Genomic DNA, 20,296 nt, shown 5'->3' on the forward strand with positions numbered 1-20,296 from the left:
TCTTTCCTCCTTTAAGACGCTCTTTAAAACCTACCTCTTTGACCAAGCTTTTGGTCACCTGTCCTAATATCTCCTTATGTGGCTCGGTGTCAAATTTAGTATGATAACACTCCTGTGAAGCACCTTAGGATGTTTTACAATGTTAAAGATGCTGTATAAACACAAGTTGGTGTTGTTGATGGCTCATCCCACCGTTTTCTACTCTCGTTTATCACTTCCCATGACCTCAAGTCTGTAGAACCCCTTATCTCCCTTTGTCTTTCCTTCCTCCTATATGTTGCACTCGTGTCACCCGAGCACTACTCCCTAATTTATCTCACTGCCTTCTCTCCTGCTGCCATCAACCTTGGTGCTATCTTGCACCTTGGGCCTTGGGCCTTCATCCAAGTCTCTCAGTTAAGAATATAAAGCCTTTTGACTTGTGCAACGGAATTTTATGTGCGTGTCATTCCATGCATGAAGTATACCAGAACAGGCTTCAATTAGAAAATCATTACTAATTAAAATTCAAAGAGACCTTCACAAGAAACACTGGACCAAGGTTTTCCATTTGGTGACACAAAACACCACTTTACTGATTAGAGGGCAAAGCAGCACTGACATTACATAGGATCAGCAGGAGGCCATTCAGCCCCTCAAGCCTGTTCCGCCAGTCAATGAGATCATGGTTGATCTGTATCTTAACTCCACCTACCCGCCTTGGTTCCGTAACCCTTGCCTATCAATCTCAGTTTTGAAATTTTCACTTGACCCCCAGCCTCAGCTGCGTTTTGAGGGAGAGAGTTCCAGATTTCCACTCCCCTTTGTGTGAAGAAGTGCATCCTGACATCACCCCTGAACGGCCTGGCTCTAATTTTAAGGTTATGCCCCCTTGTTCTGGAATCGCCCATCAGAGGAAATAGTTTCTCTCTATCTACACTATCAATCCTTTAATCATCTTAAACACCTCAATTAGATCACCTCTTAATCTTCTATGCCCAAGGGAATACAAGCTTAGTCTATGCAACCTGTCCTCATAATTTAACCCTTTTAGCCCCGGTATCATTCCGGTGAATCTACACTGCACCCCCTCCAAGGCCAATATATCCTTCCTGAGATGCGGTGCCCAGAACTGAATGAGGTGCTCTAAATGGGGTCTAACCAGAGCTTTATATAACTGTAACATAACTTCCACCCCATTGTATTCCCAAGGTAAAGGCCAAGATTTTATTATTTTTTGTACCTGTCCGCCAGCTTTTAGTGATTTCTGTGCTTGGATCCATAAATCTCTCTGCAGTCTGACCAGAATCTGGTGTAAACAAGTGTTCGGCCTCAAACTGGTACATGACGTATGACTTAGCCCTTAAACTCTCCATTTACAAAAATCTCAATGAGGAGAAAATGAAAAACAAACACATGGATAAAACAAATAGCTTCCGCGGCTACATTTGAACCCATTGTACATGTGCATGAGTTCTTAGTAATCACCCTTCACTGAACTAAGATGAATGTTTCAGCTAAGGACTATCCTGCCATTAAATGATTTGCTGTCCCTATTACAGTCCCACAGCTACTGTCAGAAGAAACTATATTAAGATAATTATGTCAGAGTAACTGGCACAAACAGTAAAACAATACTTCTCAGACACGTGTGGCACAAAACAATCACTCACAAATAATCTAATAATTCAGTAATAACAGAGGAACATTTGTCAGGACATGCAGGAAGACTGTAACTGGCTTTTTCTCACACAGTCTAGCAACGTAGAAATAACTGCAGGAAAGACACCTACTGAAAGATTTGCATTTATATAGCACCTATTGTACGACCTCAGGATGTCCCAAAGCACTTTACAGCCAATGAAGTGTAGTCACTGTTGTTATGTAGGAAATGCAGTAGCAAATTTGTGCACAGCAAGATCCCACAAACAGCAATGTGATAATGACCAGATAATCTGTTTTTAGGTGTTGGTTGAGGGATAAATATTGGCCCAGGAGACCTCCCCTGGTCATCTTCGAAATAGTGCCATGGGATCTTTTGCATCCATCCACCTGAGAGGGTAGACTCAGTTTAATGTCTCATCTGAAAGCCTAGATTTTTGAGCTCAAGTTCCTGGAGTAGGACTTGAACCCACAACCTTCTGACTTGGGGACCAGAGTCCTACTCGCTGAGCCACAGCAGTTTGTATTCAACTCAGAATGACAATCAATGGAATGAAAATCAGAGGGGTTCTATTAACGGCCCCCTGCCATATTACCGCCCAAACAGTGACGACAAGAATCTACCCCATTATCTGTGTTTCATTTTCAATTCTAACATAGTGCTCCTTTTGTCTGTTTTGAAGTTATTTTCTGTTTTCTCCCTCTTTTACTGCATTGTAGTATCCTCCAGCCGAGAGGGAGCCCGGGCAGTCTGGTTCGAGGCTTTTTATTGCTCTTGGCGATGGCAATTGGGGGTTGCTTATAGCATTAAGTGGAGCAAATTATTGTCATACGTTTTGTTGAATATTTTAGACTTTGTAACAAAATGAACTGTACTCAATGGACAACATAGGTCCTGAAATTGTGTTACCCGTTCATCTGAAATTCCTTCCTCTTCCTGTTTGACAGAAGGCAGAAATAAATGGGCTAACAGCCTCTGCTAAGATAACAGAGGAAAGAGTTTCAGACGGCCATGCTACGCGTTTGCAAGGCAGCATCCCGTGGAGCCATTGCAGTTTCTAATAATGAATACCATTCTTTTGTTGAACTTCATTTCACTTTAGTGTGTCCTTGTGGTAAAATACGATGCATTAATATGAGTCGGAATAAAGCATAATGATATGGTGATTTTATTGATATTCTGTGGGTGCCTTGGGGTTTGGTTGCTGAGGAGTTCACAGTGGTGGTACTTATGAGTAATTGCCCATGGGTCAAACCGAGAGACTGTGCGTGTGATACATTATTCACAAGGGTACAACTTAGTGCAGAATTAATTTGTTTTATTACAGCTGCTTGCCAAAGTAAATTAACAGTTCCAGCCAAGCACTAAACTACCGAGGTATTTATTTTTGGATGATTGTTGTGACACTGTTTTATGGGACAGTAATTTGTATCTTTTGTGGTCAGGCTTATGTGTGTAATTTAATATATGCAATGGCCACTGTTTCAGATTTCTTTATTAAATCCCAACCTAATCAACGCAGCTGTCCCCGCTGTTATTTTCGCTTAACATCAGGGCACCTCAGATATCACCAGCACCGGTCCTTGTGAATTCTCCGTCAGAGAGATAGCCCAGGGAATATCAGTTTACAAGATATCTGATGAGACCATAATAGACTTATGTTTATATAGCACCTCATCACGTCATGGAAACATCTTAAAGGGCTTCACGTAATGAATTATTTGTGAAGTGCAGTGATTGGTGTTATGTAGGCAAAAGTGACAGCCATTTCCTGCCCTCAAGGTCCCACAAAGAGCAATGAGATGGACAATGAGCTAGTTTGTTGCTTGTCGTGGTGTCGGGTGAGGAGAGATGTTGGGCAGGACACTGGGACATCGACAACGTGGCATCTGTAATGTAAAAAAGACATCCCTGGGCTCCTCACTGAGCAGCTAAGGAATGGGCGCCAAGCTTCTGTGGGAGGGTTAGGGGGTGGTGACTGAAATCTTGGTCAAAGAGATGAGTTCCGAGAGATCTTTTAAGGCTGGAGAGGGAGGTAGAGAATCAGGAAGGCATTTGGAGAGGGAGTTCCAGAGAGTAGGGCTGAGACAATGGTAGAGCGGAGGGAGGGGGGAGCTACAGAAGAGGCCGCAAGATTGTTGCAGAGGTAGGATGGGTGGGGGCCATGGAGGGATTTGTATAAGGATGCGGCTTTTAAATTCGATAAATCAGGGGATGGGGAGGCAGTATGAGTCTGCAAGGATAGGTGAGCGAGACTTAGTGTGGAACAGGATACAGATGGATGAAGTTTTGGATGACTTTGAGTTAGTGGAGGGTGGAGTTCGGGAGGTTCTAAAGAAGAGCAATAGTGAAGGTGTGGATAAGGATTTTTGTTGGCAGTAGGGGCTGAGGTGGGCAATATTGTGGAGATAGAAGTGAGTGGTGATGAATAGCATAGCATTTGAAACTCAGACTCTCATCACCAAGACTGCTTACTTCAATCTCCGCAACATTGCCCACCTCTGCTCTATCTTGCCCCCACTGCTGCCACACACTCTTAACATTAACTCCATTCCGCTGCTTGGCTGATTGCTCAGGTTGTACGTCACCCTGCTGCTCTGTGCAGCTGCGGGCGCAGTTATAGGGACTAGGCCACTCAGCCCATCCAGGCCTGAGCAACGTTAAAAACGCATTCAAAAGAACATGCTTATGATGTCCCTACATAAAGTGAGCTGAGCAAATCCCTCCCCCTACCCCCCCAACTTGTTCAGCCAGTTTTGTTTACTGAGGGTCTAGAGAAAGGAACTCTGAAATTTACTTTATGTGTCAGATTGAACAAAGTCCACGAACAATCTCTTTTCCTCCCAATAAATAATAATGGAACTTTTTACAGGGAGGGTGAAGCATACACTGTGGGGGAAACCAGATGATTGTCTGGTTTGTGCTGATCTGTGGCTGTATGTGAAGAACTCTCAGGATTAGATGATCCAAAGCTGGTCTCACTGCGAGTCCTTGGATGGCCTCCCCTTCCTAGCTGTTGTATGTGTTGGGATCTTGGTGGATGGACAGGGGAGGTAACTAGCTCCCAGGGGATTGTCTGAATAACTAAAGATCAAAGCTCAAGTATTGGTTGTGCATTGAGCTGGTCGGAGGTTCAATAATAACCTTCCAGAATGTCAACTGCCTTGGTGCGTGAGACACCATTTCAAAGTAGTTCCCTTGAGAAGAGATCTGAGCTACTAATGGTTAAGAACCCTTCCGCATAATTACTCTGAAACTTGAAATGCGGGGGAGGGGAGGGAAAGAGTGTAGAAACGGGCCTTATTAAGCAGAACCTCTGCTACTAAGCAAGATGGCTCTCTCTGCATTGAGTGGAAACCTCCTTCTGACTATCTACAGGTTAAAAAAGTTTTGATTTTGAAAAGTATCTTTCAGTTTCTACACAGTACGATTAATTTTCTCCCGTGCAGCTTTTTCCCTTATTTGCACTGTCTAGTTTTGCAATCAATGCTAGCTGATATTTACATGGTATTTACAGCACAGAAACAGGCCATTCGGCCCAACAGGTCTATGCCAGTGTTTATGCTCCAGACAAGCCTCTTCCCGTCTTACCTCATCTCACCTTAACAACATAACCTTCTATTCCTTTCTCTCTCGTGGAATTATTGATTATCTCATAATTTTATTTGTTATGTCTCAAGTTTATGTGACATGACTAGTTTCCCAAGGCAGTAGAACAAGCAACAGTGCACAAGGAGAATTTTGGCTCCATTTTGGCAGCCATCTTGATTAATGGTGCAAGAGAACCATTGGCCAAAAATACAGCTGAAATACGTGTTTTTTTGTTGTTGAGTAAAATTAAGAATAAATTAGTCGTTAACTAAACTGAATATTTTTTCACCAATTCAATTTGGAATAAATTCCTTATGAAGATAAACCTAAAATAAACCTAAAATTCAAGATAAAGTGAGGAGAAACTTCTTCACCCAGAGAATGGTAAGAATGTGGAATTCACTACCACAAGGGGTAGTTGAGGCGAATAGCATGGACACATTGAAGTGGAAACTAGATAAACACACGAGGGAGAAGGGAATAGAAGGATATGTTGATAGGGTTAGATGAAGAAGGGTGGGAGAAAGCTCACATAAGCACCGGCATGGACCTGTTGGGCCGAATGGCCTGTTTTTGTGTTGTACATTCTTTGTAATTCTTTGAGACAGAAGGATTTTTATTTTTATTTTCTTTTGCCTTTGCACTCCCAGCAGTTGGAGCCTCACCTGCCAAAAGAGTAGATTAGAAATTTAGGTGCACACTGCTCCCAATTTTCTGACAATGGTTGGAAAATGGTGGGCAGGTCTCAGCCGAATTTCCGATACGTGCTTTTGGCAAGAAATGGGAGTGTCTCAGGTGGACGTAAAAGATACCATGGCACTCCTTTTTGAAGAAGAGCAGGGGATTGCTCCCTGGTGTCCCGGCCAATAATTATCCCACAATCAACATCACTAAAAAACAGAGTATTTGGTCATTATCACATTGCTGTGTGTGGGATCTTGCTGTGCACAAATTGACTGCCGTGCTTCCTGCATTACAACAGTGACTACACTTCAAAAGGAATTCATTGGCAGTAAAGCGCTTTGGGACGTCCTGAGGCCGTGAAAGGCGCTATATAAATGCACGTCCTTTATAGAGCAAGTACAAAAACTAAATGCTTGGTACAAAGTACAGAAATTGAGACGTTCAAACAGTAAATTAGCCATGTTAAATTAACAACTAGTTTTCACTCAGAAGAGGCTAAATAGCACTTGATCCTGTCTTGTACAATTTAATTCACAACTTCCCTTCTTATTACAGTATATAGGCTTTGTGAACAAACTTGGGGTCACTAACCACCACTTCTTGATTTGTCATCTCTCTCACCCTTTCCAAATTTGGTGTCCCCCACCCTAGACCCAAGTTTCTCATTTTCTTTTTGAAAATTAGAAATCTCTCCTTTTTTTTTGTTTCCTATTATTTCTTTCCCTAAATTATTATAACTCTAGCCGAATGAATGCTGCGGATATGTTAAACATGATAGAGGATATTCATCGTTGGCTATTGATAAAATGCATCCGCTCAGTGAGCACACACATCCCCCCCACCGTGTGATAAGGTTGTAGCGTCTGTGCAGTTGGTTTCATGACTAATGAGTTGGATACAATGGGGGCACGTGGAGAATTAATGTCTTTGTGGGACAGAATTTGTCAGTCTCACCCTCGCACCACCCCACAGGAGCTCGTTCGGACAAGAGCTAATTGAATAAAAGTGGGTGAGGAGGGCTGGTAACGCATGTTGTTTGGTGGTTCAGGGAGAGGTGGCTGATAAACCAACTTTACTTTCAGCACCACGGACAGCAGCTGCATTCACCGTCAGTGTAATCGCACAAAGCTGATAAACTGTTGCATTTTACATGACCTGGGCTCCTGAGACCAGTGGGCATCATTTCCATTTGACAGTGCCTGGGTCCAATTCTCTGATGTTGGACAGGGATTGTGTGTTTTTTTTTTGTTGCAGTAGAGGCTTGCATTGTACTAATGAAATACGGAATAACTTCCGACAGCATTAATGAGGTAAGGTAGGTCAAAGAAACCAAGAACAGCAGATTAAAGCTGTGCTGTTCACATAATGAGGGATAGGTATCTGGGGAGTAGAAAAAGAAAAGGAGTTGAGAAGAGGCTGGAAGCAGGCTAACTTAGCATTTTCCCTAAAACGCCCTATCCATGTACTCAAGAGAACGATGGTTTGTTAGAGATAAGCATTTTGGAGTAAATTGCTGTCAAAAAACACACATTCAAATCTCTAGCCATAAATGATCTTTTCCTTTATTTAAGTGGGTATAAGATCTCGTTTGAAGAGCTACAATGCAACATTCTGTTCGCACTGCACTGGGCTGTCAGCCTGCATTATACACACACGAGTCCCGGGGGGAGGGGAGTTCCCTCGGAGCTTCTCCCGCTAGAACTTCGACGGAAACGCAGCGGAAACCTGCTCACGCGCACAAACTGCCGGCGTTACAGAGGCTGAGCGGGAGCAGTTCCGAGGAAATTCACCCTTCCTAGAGAGGAGCTTGAATCTAAAACCTTGTGAGGTGAGAATCGTGAACCGTGAGCCAAACTGGCAATATTTACAACAGAGGTCACAGCTTCGTATTGAATAACCTGGTAACTGATCACTTAAAAAATCATGTTTGTAATAACTATTAACCCAGTCTTGCACTCTATCTTGTACTCGTGTTGCAAAAGCATGTATCAATGTTATAATGACTGAGATTAAGCTGCCTTATAGAGCCCCATCTAAATACTCAACGGTTAGAAGGAATTCTGATTAAAAGCAGCATCTTTCAGTTTTATTCAGCCCATTTTGCTTGATTTTAAAAATGTTTGCTCATACAGTAAAGTAAATGCTGATAATGTTTATCGGGATTGCAGACTTGGAGAGATTACCGAGCCAGAGAGCACTGGGGAGCTTAATTATTAAGCAGAAACGTTGCTGAATCATCCTTGGGTTTATGACTGTCTGTAGTCGTCTTAATTCAGGCTGACTGGCTTCTTTAAGCCAATATCACCAGCACTTCACTGTTCAAACAAAAAAAAACTGAACAGAGTAAACCAGAAACAAATGTCCATGCCCGTGATTCTTTAATTATTTTGTTTTGAAAATGGTTAAAAACAAAAAGATCTTTCATCACCCGAAAGAAAAAAGTACAGGTAAATGTTTAAGGCAAACCCTTCATCGGAACCTGAGATAGATAGCTTTTTGGCAATCAAAGGTATTAAGGGATATGGGCCAAAGGCAGGTTATTGGAGTTAGATCACAGATCAGCCATGATCTTATCAAATGGCGGAGCAGGCACGAGGGGCTGAATGGCCTGCTCCTGTTCCTATGTTCCTATGAACCCATTCTGATCGAGTTCTAGAAATTACAGCACAGAAAGAGGCCACTCACCCCGTCGTGCTCTTCAATTGGAACTGCCTGCTCCAATTCCTGCCCTTTCCCTATATCCTTTCTTACAAAAATTAATATTTTTTAAATACTTACCCAATTCCTGTTTAAATAATATAATAGTTTTGGCCTCAGTGGCCACTATTCTGATAACCCTCCGTGTGGGAACCAACTCCCAACCTTCCCCTGCATTCTTCTATTGATAACCCTAAGTCCAGGCCCCTTTATCATTGATTCACCACGATCACCATTTCTTTTATCATGTTTTTCCGTTCAGAACGCCAGTTCTTTTTATGTCTAGAGGTTTAGAATTTCTCTTTCAGTCATCTCGACATGCAGGTGAGCAATAGGGGTTTGAATCGTTCACACATTACAAGAAAAACCAAATTAAATGTTGTACAACTGGCTTCGTTTGATTGACTTTATAAACCACAGGAGCAAAGCTACAGGAGTTTACACCTTGAATAACTCCTAAGATTCTTACTGCCTTAAATGACTATCTATCGGTATGTACCAAGATGGCTCTTAAGGGAACTTTGTAATTATTGTCCATGTAATGCTGAGTGTGTCTAATACAAATCCAGATGGTGGACATTAATTACCTAAAGCGTCAAGTTGGCTCAGTTAGTAGCACTTTTGTCTTTGAGTTAGAAGGTCAAGGGTTCATGTCCCACACCAGAGACTTACTGACACTCCAGTGGAGTGCTACACTGTTGGAGCTGTTAGGTGTTAAATCAACTCCCCGCCTGCCTGTTCAGGTGGATGTAAAAGATCCCATTGGACCTTTTTAGCATGAGCAGGGAGTTCTCCTGCAGCCCTAGCATTCATCCCTCAACCAACACCATCAAAAAAGACTAACCTACCATTTATCTTATTTCATGCACGTGGGATCTTGCTGTGCGTAAATTGACTGCTGCGTTTACCTACATAAGAACTGGGGCTACACTTCAAAAGCGCTTTGGGACGTCTTGAGGACACGAAAGGCGCTGGATTAAAAACAAGTCCTTATAGCAGAGCGTCATTTAGTTAGAATAGGTTGCGGGTTAGGATTTGGGCCTTTACAGATGACTCCTGTTTAAAAGAATTCAAAATACTGCGGATGCTGGAAATCTGAAATAAAAACAGAAAATGCCGGAGAAGCTCAGCAAGTGAGGGCAGCGTCTGTGGAGAAAGAAACAGAGTTAACGTTTCAGGTCGAAGACCTGATGAGATTTAGGCCCATCATTTCCTGCTAAACAGGCGCAGTTTCATTTCTCTGGCTGGTCTCCAATCAAATTGTTATCAGACAGCGGGCTGCGCAAGTGTCCAACAAGGTCATCGACCTGAAACGTTAACTCTGTTTCTTTCTCCACGGATGCTGCCTCACTTGCTGAGCTTTTTCCAGCCTTTTCTGTTTTTATACATGAATACAATGTGGCCTGAATGTTTTTGCTCAGCCCTCCCATTAGAAAGTTCGACATTTGCACAGCCCGCCGTCTGATAACAATTTGATTAGAGACCAGCCAGAGAAATGAATCTGCGCTTGTTTAGCAGGAAATGATGGGTCTAAATCTTATTAACGTGTAGAGTAAATTGGTGTCTGTCTTGTTTTGAGAGGAAGTGCATGGAGGTGCATTACTTGTGTCATTAAAATCAATCATATCCCACAGAGCTCTCTTTGACCACACATATGAGTTAAAAGACACAATATTATATTTCCACCATGTTAAAAGTGATGTTTGTGTCATTTCCCCTCTCCTCATTGGGCTCATTCTCACTTCAACTGAATCCATTGAAATCGATGCAAAATTGGGCAGTCAACTGGTTTACAAAATACGCACGAGGTGTTGGTTAATGGAGACAGACAGGAACACTTAGCGTTGTTAAAAGCGCAGGTATAACCTGGGGAAAATCCACTCACACCAACTTGCGAGGGAAAATATAACCTGTTGTTACTTGATTATAAAAGAAATTTGGTCAAAAGCCATGTCTGACCTGTTAAATAAACCAGGAGATTGATGCATACTGTCAGAGCACTGAGATACAATGATAGGCTCGCAAAATGAGCTTTTCAGCCTTGAGAGTAATCTATCGAGACGTGACCTTGTAGAGGTAGTAAATGTAATGGGAGATTACTTGCTGGACCTTGCACACTGCCACTTTTGCCTGTGAACAATCGTCACTGCAGTGCAAAATAACCCACTGTATGTGAAACTGTTAGAACAGTAATGAGGAAACTCCATTTCTGGCCTGCATAAGGGGCAGTGAGCTCAGCATCCAGCAGTGAAACCGGCTCGTGAGGTGTGGGTCTGTGCCTCCATGGGGGCATAAGATGTCACCTCATTTCTATTACAGTGCTGCCTCTGGTGCCAGGGGTGCATTTAAAGCAGTGGAGAAAGCCCTCTGTAACCAAACTAGAGTCAGCAGAAGCGAAGAGTAGAAGTGAATGTGTCACTTTGTTAGAAAGAATGAACAAACTTGCATTTATATAGCGCCTTTCACATCCTCACGATGTGCCAAAGCGCTTTACAGCCAATTAAGTGTAGTCACTGTTGTAATGTAGGAAACGCGGCAGCCAATTTACGCACAGCAAGATCCCACAAACAGCAATGAGGTAGATGACCAGATAATCTGTTTTAGTGATGTTGGTTGAGGGATAAATATTGGCCCAGGACACCGGGGAGAACTCCCCCCTGCTCTTCTTCGAAATAGTGCCGTGGGGATCTTTTATGTCCAATTGAGAGGCCTGACGGAGTCTCGGTTTAACGTCTCATTCAAAAGACGGCACCTCCGACAGTGCAGCACTCCCTCAGTACTGCATTATGGTGTCAGCCCAGATTATGCGCTCAAGTCTCTGGAGTGGGACTTGAACCCACAACCTTCTGACTCAGAGGCGAGGGAGTGACCCACTAAGCCAAAATGCTTCATTGTCTGTTGTGGAAATGACTCCATAAAAGCAACCAGAACTTTTCTTTATATATTTCAGCGACCGGATTCAATTCTGGCCGCGGCTAATCCCCACCATTTGCCGACCCTGGACTCTAAACCACTGGGGACCCTCCTGAACATAAACCAGCAACAAGCCACAGTTGCTGCCCTATCTACTGTCAGCCCAGACACCTCCTCAGGACTATACCTGTCAAATATGGAAGAGTTGACCCAATCTCCAACCCAGGATGGGACTGCAGTGTTCCCAAGAGCACCTCATGCAAAGGTACTTTCAAAAGATTTTAATTTTTACAGATGGAAATTTGAGGGAGCAGTGTTGCTCTTTCTAGAGGGTGCAGCAGTGACAAGCTGCAGCCTTTTATGTTTATTTGCTGTTTCACTCATCGCTCTCCAGTTTTCCACATAGGTGCTGCTGTGCGCATATATATAAGGCAGAGATAATTGCTGAGACTACGATCTAAGTGGTTCTGTACTTGGAATCAATATTTAAGCTAGCTCCTTCAGCCTAGAAAATCACCATGGCAAATGGGGAATTCAAGCCTGCCTCCTGCCAGGCCTGTCAATCCACAGGACCCTTGTCCAGTGTCACTTTGGGGGTAATTTTAACCTAACTCGCCAGGCGGGAAACCCACAGGATCGGGTGGCAGGGCTGGTTTTACACCTCGCAAAATATTACTCTTCATTGACTTCAATTGACTAAAATCAGACAGGGTGTAAAGCCAGCATTTCACACGATCCTGTCAGTTTCCTGACGGGCGGGTTAGATTAAAATTACCCCCATTATCTTCCTTCTTCTGACGAGGAAGCTGTAGCTGCAGCAGCTGTCAGAGCATTGCCTCTCCTCAGTGCATGATGACGTTTGGGTTGTGGTGTTCCCGATTGTGATCACCGCAGGTGTATCGAGAAGTGACTTTTAGCTTATTAGGGAGAAAATCAGTGAAAGAAAATGAAAGGACGGACTGAAGAACATAAGAAATAGGAGCAGGATTAGGCCATTTGGCCCCTCGAACCGGCTCCGCCATTTAATCAGATCATGGCTGATCTTCAACCTCAACTCCACTTTCCCGCCCAATCCCCATATCCCTTGATTCCCCTAGAGTCCAAAAATCTATCGATCTCAGCCATGAATATACTCAATGACTGAGCATCCACAGTCCTCTGGCGTAGAGAATTCCAAAGATTCACAACCCTCTGCGTGAAGAAATTCCTCCTCATCTCAGTCTTAAATGGCCGACCCCTTATCCTGAGACTATGCCCCCTAGTTCTAGACTCTCCAGCCAGGGGAAACAATCTCTCAGCATCTACCCTGTCAAGCCCCCTCGAAATCTTATATGCTTCAATGAGATCACCTCTCATTCTTCTAAACTTCAGAGAGTATCGGCCCATTCTACTCAACCTCTCCTCCTAGGACAACCCTCTCATCCCAGGAATTAATCTCGTGAACCTTCGTTGCACTGCCTCCAACTTTATTTATTCAGTAAATTAGTAAACAATGTTCTGACCACTGCTCAATCTTGCATTTATATAGCGCCTTTCACAACTTGAGGACGTCCCAAAGCGCTTTACAACCAATGAAGTACTTTTTGAAGTGTAGCCACTGTTGCCATGTAGGGAAATGCAGCAGCCAAATTGCGCACAGCAAGATCCCACAAACAGCAATGAAATAGATGATTGGATCATCTGTTTCAGGTGTTGGTTGAGCAGTGGTCAGAACATTATTATTTACTTATTTACTGAATAAATAAAGTTTACCAGAGCTTTATTTCTGTAAGGATTTGATTTTATAAAAGTGGATGTTATTTTGCTGTTTAACAAACCGTACGCATAATAAGTTAAACAAATTTGCTAAAATGAAATCATGTGGAACAGTAATCCTGGTTTTGTCAAGTTGCAATTATTTTTATTGAGAGATTAAATGAAAGCCTTTTATTTATGCAGCACTTTTTTTTACAACCTCAGAAACATCTCAGTGTGTTAGAGTGAAGTGCAGTCACTGCTGTTATGAGGGAAAATGCAGTGGCCGATTTGTGCACAGCAAGATCCCACTAACAGCAAATCAATGAATGAATCCATTTTGGGGAGTGTTGGTTGAGAGTGGAATGGCACCTGGAGAACTCCCTGCTCTTCTTGAATGTCTGCCTGAACCAACGGGAACAGACAGACAGGGCCTCGTTCTAAACACCTTATCCAAAGGACTGCAACTCCTCGTTTATGGTGGCGGAGTGGGAGAAGTTCGGAGGGAATTCACCCCCTTATGTGTTGAGGTCCTGGAGTGGGTTTTGAACCCACAACCTACTGACTCAGGTGAGCAAAGGTGACATTCGGTGTCAGGGACTACTGCTAACGATATCAGCGTACAAATGCTAATAGGCCAGTATAATCTTACTATTTTGCTGGAGGCGTTAACCCATTTAGAATATGAAAGAACTTGCATTTATATAGCCTCTTCCACCACCTCACGGCATCCCAAAGGGCTTTACAGCCAATGAGGTACTTTTTGAAGTGTAGTCACTGTTGTAATGTAGGAAAGGCAGCAGCCAATTTGCGCACAGCAAGATCCCACAAACAGCAATGAGATAATCTGTTTTTAGTGATGTTGAAAAAGGGATAAATATTGGCCAGGACTCTGGGGAGAACTCCCCTGCTCTTCTTCGAAATAGTGGCCATGGGATCTTTTACCTCCACCTGAGAGGGCAGACGGGGCCTCGGTTTAACGTCTTATCCAAAAGACGGCACTTCTGACACTGCAGCACTCCCTCAGTACTGCACTGGGAGTGTCAGCACTAGATTTTGTGCTCAAGTCTCTGGACCCACAACCTTCTGACTCAGAGGTGAGAGTGCTGCCCACTGAGCCACAGAGAATAAATGGGTAAACAGCCACATTAAAATAATAGCAGACAGAAGAAGATTGCACGACAGTATTAAGCATTCGTCTGTAAATATCTGCACAGGAACTTCTCGGTTACAGCTTGTTACTTTTGACTTGAGCTTTGAGGATCGCTCATGTCTTCAGAAAGTAAACAGTGTCCATGTGGTGCGTCATCTTGTGGTGAAATATATTCTTTGCCAAGTGCAGTAAGAAGTGAGGCAGGAGCGCAGGTAACCTGGGGGTCTTCAGGAGTACAAGCCCTGTCCTATAGCTCTGATATCTTTTGAAAATGTAAACGTCGCCTCTCCATAAGGAAATTCAGCTGGTCGATGCCTTCTTTTCTCCTCCAGTTCGCCCTCCAAAGGACAGTTGTTAAGAGGCCCATCCAAGCAAACATTCCATCTTAAAGCTGCCAGAGCAGGGTGGGGAGCATGTATCAGGACGTGTGCTGATTCGTGGCCCCCTCCCAATACATGGTCCTGATGTGGGTTGGCAGCATTGCCGGGAGTGCCAAAATTGAGTCCTGTGGGAGATGGAGGATTCTCACTGAAGAGATTTGTTACATGACCCCTAGCTCAGCTCATCTGCTACTGAATCTCTCATCCATGCCTTTGTTACCTCTAAACTCGACTATTCCAATGGCCTCCTGGCCGGCCTCCCAACTTTCCGCCCTCTTTAAACTTGAGCTCATCCAAAACTTTGCTGCCCCGTATCCTATTCTCAGCTTTCTGATGGAGGGACTTGAAAACAAGGATGAGAATTTTAAATTCGAGGCATTGCCGGACCGGGAGCCAATGTAGGTCAGCGGGCACAGGATGAGCGGGACTTGGTGCGAGTTGGGATACGGGCAGTAGAGTTTTGGATGAGCTCAAGTCTGTGCCCCTGCTCTTTATAAAACAGCGTGACGTCCAGCTTATCCTGAGCAATGCCACGGAAGACCCATTAGTCTTCATCAAGTTCTCCGGGACTGTCTATGGATTAGACGGTGAGAATCGGGCTGAGGGCAGACAAGGACGACCAGACGTGGATCAATTGAGGCTTTCAACATCAGTCAGATATTAAAGTTCTTGGCATTACTAAGAGAATGAGAGAGCCTTTTATTTTTTATTTGCTCGAGTGCCTGTAGGCTACAGTTGTAGTTATTAAGATTTTTTTTTCCGCTCACAAACTCTTGATCTTTTGTTATTTGAGTTATAATGCAAAAGGGAAAGAAAAGGCCCCTCAGGCATCTCACGCCTCCCATTCTCCACTGCAGAGCCTGTCAGAGAACAAAGGGAAAATAATTGAAAGGTGCCTGAACTGGTGAGTGGAAAAAAAATACATTTTGAAGAACTATATGCTTCGGTGGATGTTGAAATCACCCGAAGCTTCATCTCAAGCATAATGTGGTCGCTGGAAAGTCGAAACGGGAGCTGTATGGAGTACTCATTTCAGTTAGAGAGAGCGGCCTTTCCCCATTGATTGGCATTCCCCATCTGATTCCCCCTATATCGTTGCTGGCATTTTCAAAAATAATTGCAATATATATTTAATAAAAAACCTTATTTAACAAAACCTATTACTTGTGTCAGAAACACGGGAGATTTTATCAGTAGGGGCAAGCCTTTGGAACAGATAATTAGTCGTTCTATATACAGGGGGAGTTGACTAAAGATGCCACCACATTTAATACCTGTCATTTTACGAGTGTAAATGCTTTAGTTGTTTTTGAAGGAGGATTTTTTTTTACATTGGAATTAGGATTGAAGCATAAATTGGGGCTTTTTTCTTTAGAAAAGAGAAGGCATGATCATATTGAATGACATGATGTGGAGATGCCGGTGATGGACTGGGGTGGACAAATGTAAGGAATCTTACAACACCAGGTTATAGTCCAACAATTTTATTTTAAAATCACAAGCTTTCGGAGATTATCCCCTTCGTCAGGTGAATCTGACGAAGGGGATAATCTCCGAAAGCTTGTGATTTTAAAATAAAACTGTTGGACTATAACCTAGTGTTGTAAGATTCCTTACATATTGAATGTCAGAGCAGGCTCGAAGGGCCGAATGGCCCACTCCTGCTCCTATTTTCTATTTTCTATGTGACCTATCCGAGGTCTTAAAAATTATGAAGGGGTTTGATAGGGTAGACGTAGAGAAGATGCTTCCACTTGTGGGGGAGATTCCAAAACTAGGGGCCATAAATATAAGATAGTCACTAATAAATCCAATAAGGAATTCAGGAGAAACTTCTTTACTCAGAGAGTGGTTAGATTGTGGAACTCGCTGCCACAAGGAGTAGTTGAGACGATTAGCATAGATACATTTAAGGGGAAGGTAGATAAACACATGAGGGAGAAAGGAGTCGAAGGATATGCTGACAGGGTGAGATGAAGAGGGGTGGGAGGAGGCTCGTGCGGAGCATAAACACCAGCATAAACCAGATGTGCTCTGTGCAGGAAAATAGCTGTCTGAGAGGAGGAATGGAGCATTTCTCTACTTCTTGTTGCCAGCATCAGTGTCGAGCTCCTCCAGGCCATTCATGGTCATGGCATGGGTTAGGAGCAGATTAAAGCTTCCTCTGCTCTGTGCTAACTTCAACTATGCATCGTAGCCCACACCTCTCGACTGTGGCTCATCTTCAGCTCCTTCCACTTCATCTTCGGAGGACCATCGCTCAGTCACTGCATCATCAGCAACCTTCTGTCATAACCACTTTGCAAGGTTTGACCTCCCTCCTTGCTTTGAAACGCCTCCTAAAATCTAGGCTATGGGAGGAGGGAATGGAGACTGAGATCGTCAATGTTAAATGAACACTTTTTATTTCCGAACTTGTACAAGATAATTCTTTCTGAAATAATAATGTATCTTCAGTTAGGAAAAGAAAATCTTTTTCAATTATTGATGGGAAGGATTTCTGTGTTTGTTAATATAAAAATTTACCAGAGGTCTCACTCATTATGCTTTCTTTTCATCTGTTTCCAACTGAAGCTTTGGTATGGCCGGTGAAAAATGCAGGTCCAAATGATACAATAAGGTCAATTTAATGAAACACGGCATCAAAATGTGAAATATCTTCGGATTGATATTTTGAAAATGGGTGCCAGCTTGGCTTGGCCCTCTCGCCTCGATTCCCACTCCAGGACTTGAACGTATACTGTAGGCCGACAGTCCATTGTGGCGCTGAGGGGGTGTGGCCGTGTTGGAGGTGCCCTCTTTAGACGAGATACTAAACCAAGGCCCTCATCTGAGGGTTGGGGCGGATGGTAAAGATCCCTTGGTATTGTTGAAGGAAGTGCAGGGAGCTCTCTCGATGTCCTGGTTAACATCCCTCCCTTAACCAACAGTGCTCAAAGCAGATTAACCGGTCATTCTTCTCATGGCTGTGTGCAAGATGGCTGTCGCACTCACCTATATAATGATGGTCACTGCACTTCACAAGTGTCTCACTGTATGTGAACGACTTTGAGACATTTCTGAGAGATGTGATAAGGTGTTATATAAATACAACTCTTTCTTTCTTAACACTTTCTGTGCCTAGATTACAATGTGATCAGTACAAAAACACTAGATATTACCGATTCTCCCGGGAATGCTGAGGTAAACAACACAGTATCATTAATATCTAAATTGCTGCTATTATCCTTATCTTGAGGTAACAGAAAGAGCTAAAGATTGACTAAACCCTATTATACCCGCTAAATAAAATGTAATTGTGGTGTACTATTCTCTAATCTGGACCTTTTGAATTTGCAATTAAATTTTTGTATCAGTGTTGTGCAGCTGGGATTCAGGCAGATTGCAGACAAAACTAAATGGATAGAAAACACTGATCTTGTTCCTCAATTGTGTCGAGTCTTTAGGAACTGAGATTAACCATTTCCCAATAAACCATTGAAGAGACTAATTAAATTGTCTACTACAGTTCTGATTCGAAAGGGAGCTGTAAACAAACCTTTAGAGAGCAGTTTGATCTTAGTGCAGCTGATTCTGCAAAGCAGCCTGTTTGATGTTCCGTGATTCAACAACACTAGCAGAGTATTTAACATGAGGTAAGATTGTCAGGAGTATTTTGTTAGAAACTCCACAGAATTTTTAATTGAGAAGTCTACTGTGCTGTTATTCCAAAGCACCATTTATTTCGAAGTGACCCTGGATCTTTAATAGTGCAAGAATGTATAGTGCCCAAGAGTGACATCGTTTTGTTCACTATCTTAATGGAGACGTTAACCTATTTAAAATAGCTTGGATCAGTCGATAGAACTCTTGGCGTCTGAGTCAGAAGGTTCAAGCCCCACACTTGGATTTGAGCACATAATTTGGGTCAACACTCTGATGCAGGACTGAGGGGGGCGTTGCATTGTCAGAGGTGCTGTCCTTTAGACGAGTTGATAAAAACCAGGCCCCCATCAACCTGTTCCAGTGGTCTAGGTAGGTGTTAGTGATCCCATGGTACTATCCGAAGATAAAGCAGGGAGTCCCAGTCAATTATCCTCTCTCATCCAACACAACAGAAGGCAGATTAATCAGCCATCTCATGGTTGTTGATGGGACTTTGCTGGATCCAAAATGTTTGTTTACAAACAATAGTAGCTGCAGTTCAGAGTAATACGTTTCAGGCAAAGTACTTTGAGATGTGAAAAGACTCTTGCATATATACAAATGCCTCCTTTCAGTGAAAGTCACTGTTGTAATGTAGGAAAGACAGCAGCCAATTTGCACACAGCAAGGTCCCACAAACAGCAATGAGATAACGGCCAGATAATCTGTTTTTAGATAATCTTTTACGTCCACTTCAACATTTTAAGTCTTAGTCAAAAGACGGCACCTCTGACAGTGCAGCACTCCCTCAGTACTGCACTGGGAGCGTCAGCCCAGATTTTGTGCTCAAGTCTCTGGAGCGGGACGTGAACCCACGACCTCTCAGACTCAGAGAGGAGTGGGCTACCCACTGAGGCGCAGCTGACACTATGACAGACAGCACATCATATGATGAACACAGATGTGCTTTAGATGTGACATTTTTATTAGATTAAATTAGTTTTATTAAACACGACAAATGCAATTGAACCTTTAATTATTTCTGTAGCTGGAGTACATCATATTTTTTTTTTAGGCGTCTGAGATTGTCATGAATTACAAACAAGTAACGTTACTACAGACTCGCAGTACTTGTGAAAAACTGTTCCTAAAGCATTAACCCAGTACCAGTAAAGTGAGTGATGTCTTGTAGGCTGGTCTTTTGTTGGAATTACGAAAGCAGAATTTTATCTTTTGTCTGTAATGCTTAAGAGGAATAAGAATGTCATGGCAACCCTGATTGCCCAAATAAGGACAGACTATTCTGACCAGAGGAAATAAGAAACAGCTGTGAAACATTTTGAGTAATTAAATAAAGAAAAGGGAGACTAATGTAATCAAAGAATTTAATTCAACATTCAAGTTTACTTTCCTTTAATAAAGAGCCAATTAGATCGTCTGAACCCTGCACAGAAAAACCTAAAAGATGTCTAATGAGAAATGTCTCCTTTACAAAACGATTGTGTGTCTGTATGTATATCTCTATATGTGTGTGTGCATATACGTGTGTGTATATCTCTGTGTGTATATGAATATATATATGGGGTGTGTGTACATCTGTGTGCATATGAGTGTATATGTGTATACATATATATATATCTGCGTGTGTTTGTGTGTATGAGTGTATATGTGTTTGTACATATAGCTCTCTGTGTACATGAGTATATGTGTGTATATATAGCGGGGGGGATCAGGAGGGGGCCGAGCAGGGGACGGAGACGATCTTTGGGACTGCTGTGTTGCCAGGAGGAGAACTTCTTTCCCTTTTTGGTGGCGGCCTCCAGCGGTGCCTTTAAGCAGCCCCAGTTAGGCCGGGTGTAGACCTGGTTACCCTGAACC

General features: G+C 43.0%; 1 protein-coding gene across 1 annotated transcript in view; it reads left to right on the top strand.

Annotated features, from left to right (window-relative positions):
• Positions 1–20,296, top strand: part of ccdc33 (coiled-coil domain containing 33) — a 220,256-nt gene that overhangs the window by 144,992 nt on the left and 54,968 nt on the right. Inside the window, exon 13 of the mRNA XM_067973542.1 lies at positions 11,565–11,792. Coding sequence (XP_067829643.1) covers positions 11,565–11,792 — 228 coding nt within the window. The remainder of the gene's footprint in view (positions 1–11,564; positions 11,793–20,296) is intronic.

Source organism: Heptranchias perlo, chromosome 38 (assembly GCF_035084215.1).
Source record: "Heptranchias perlo isolate sHepPer1 chromosome 38, sHepPer1.hap1, whole genome shotgun sequence".
Classification (NCBI taxonomy): domain Eukaryota; kingdom Metazoa; phylum Chordata; class Chondrichthyes; order Hexanchiformes; family Hexanchidae; genus Heptranchias; species Heptranchias perlo.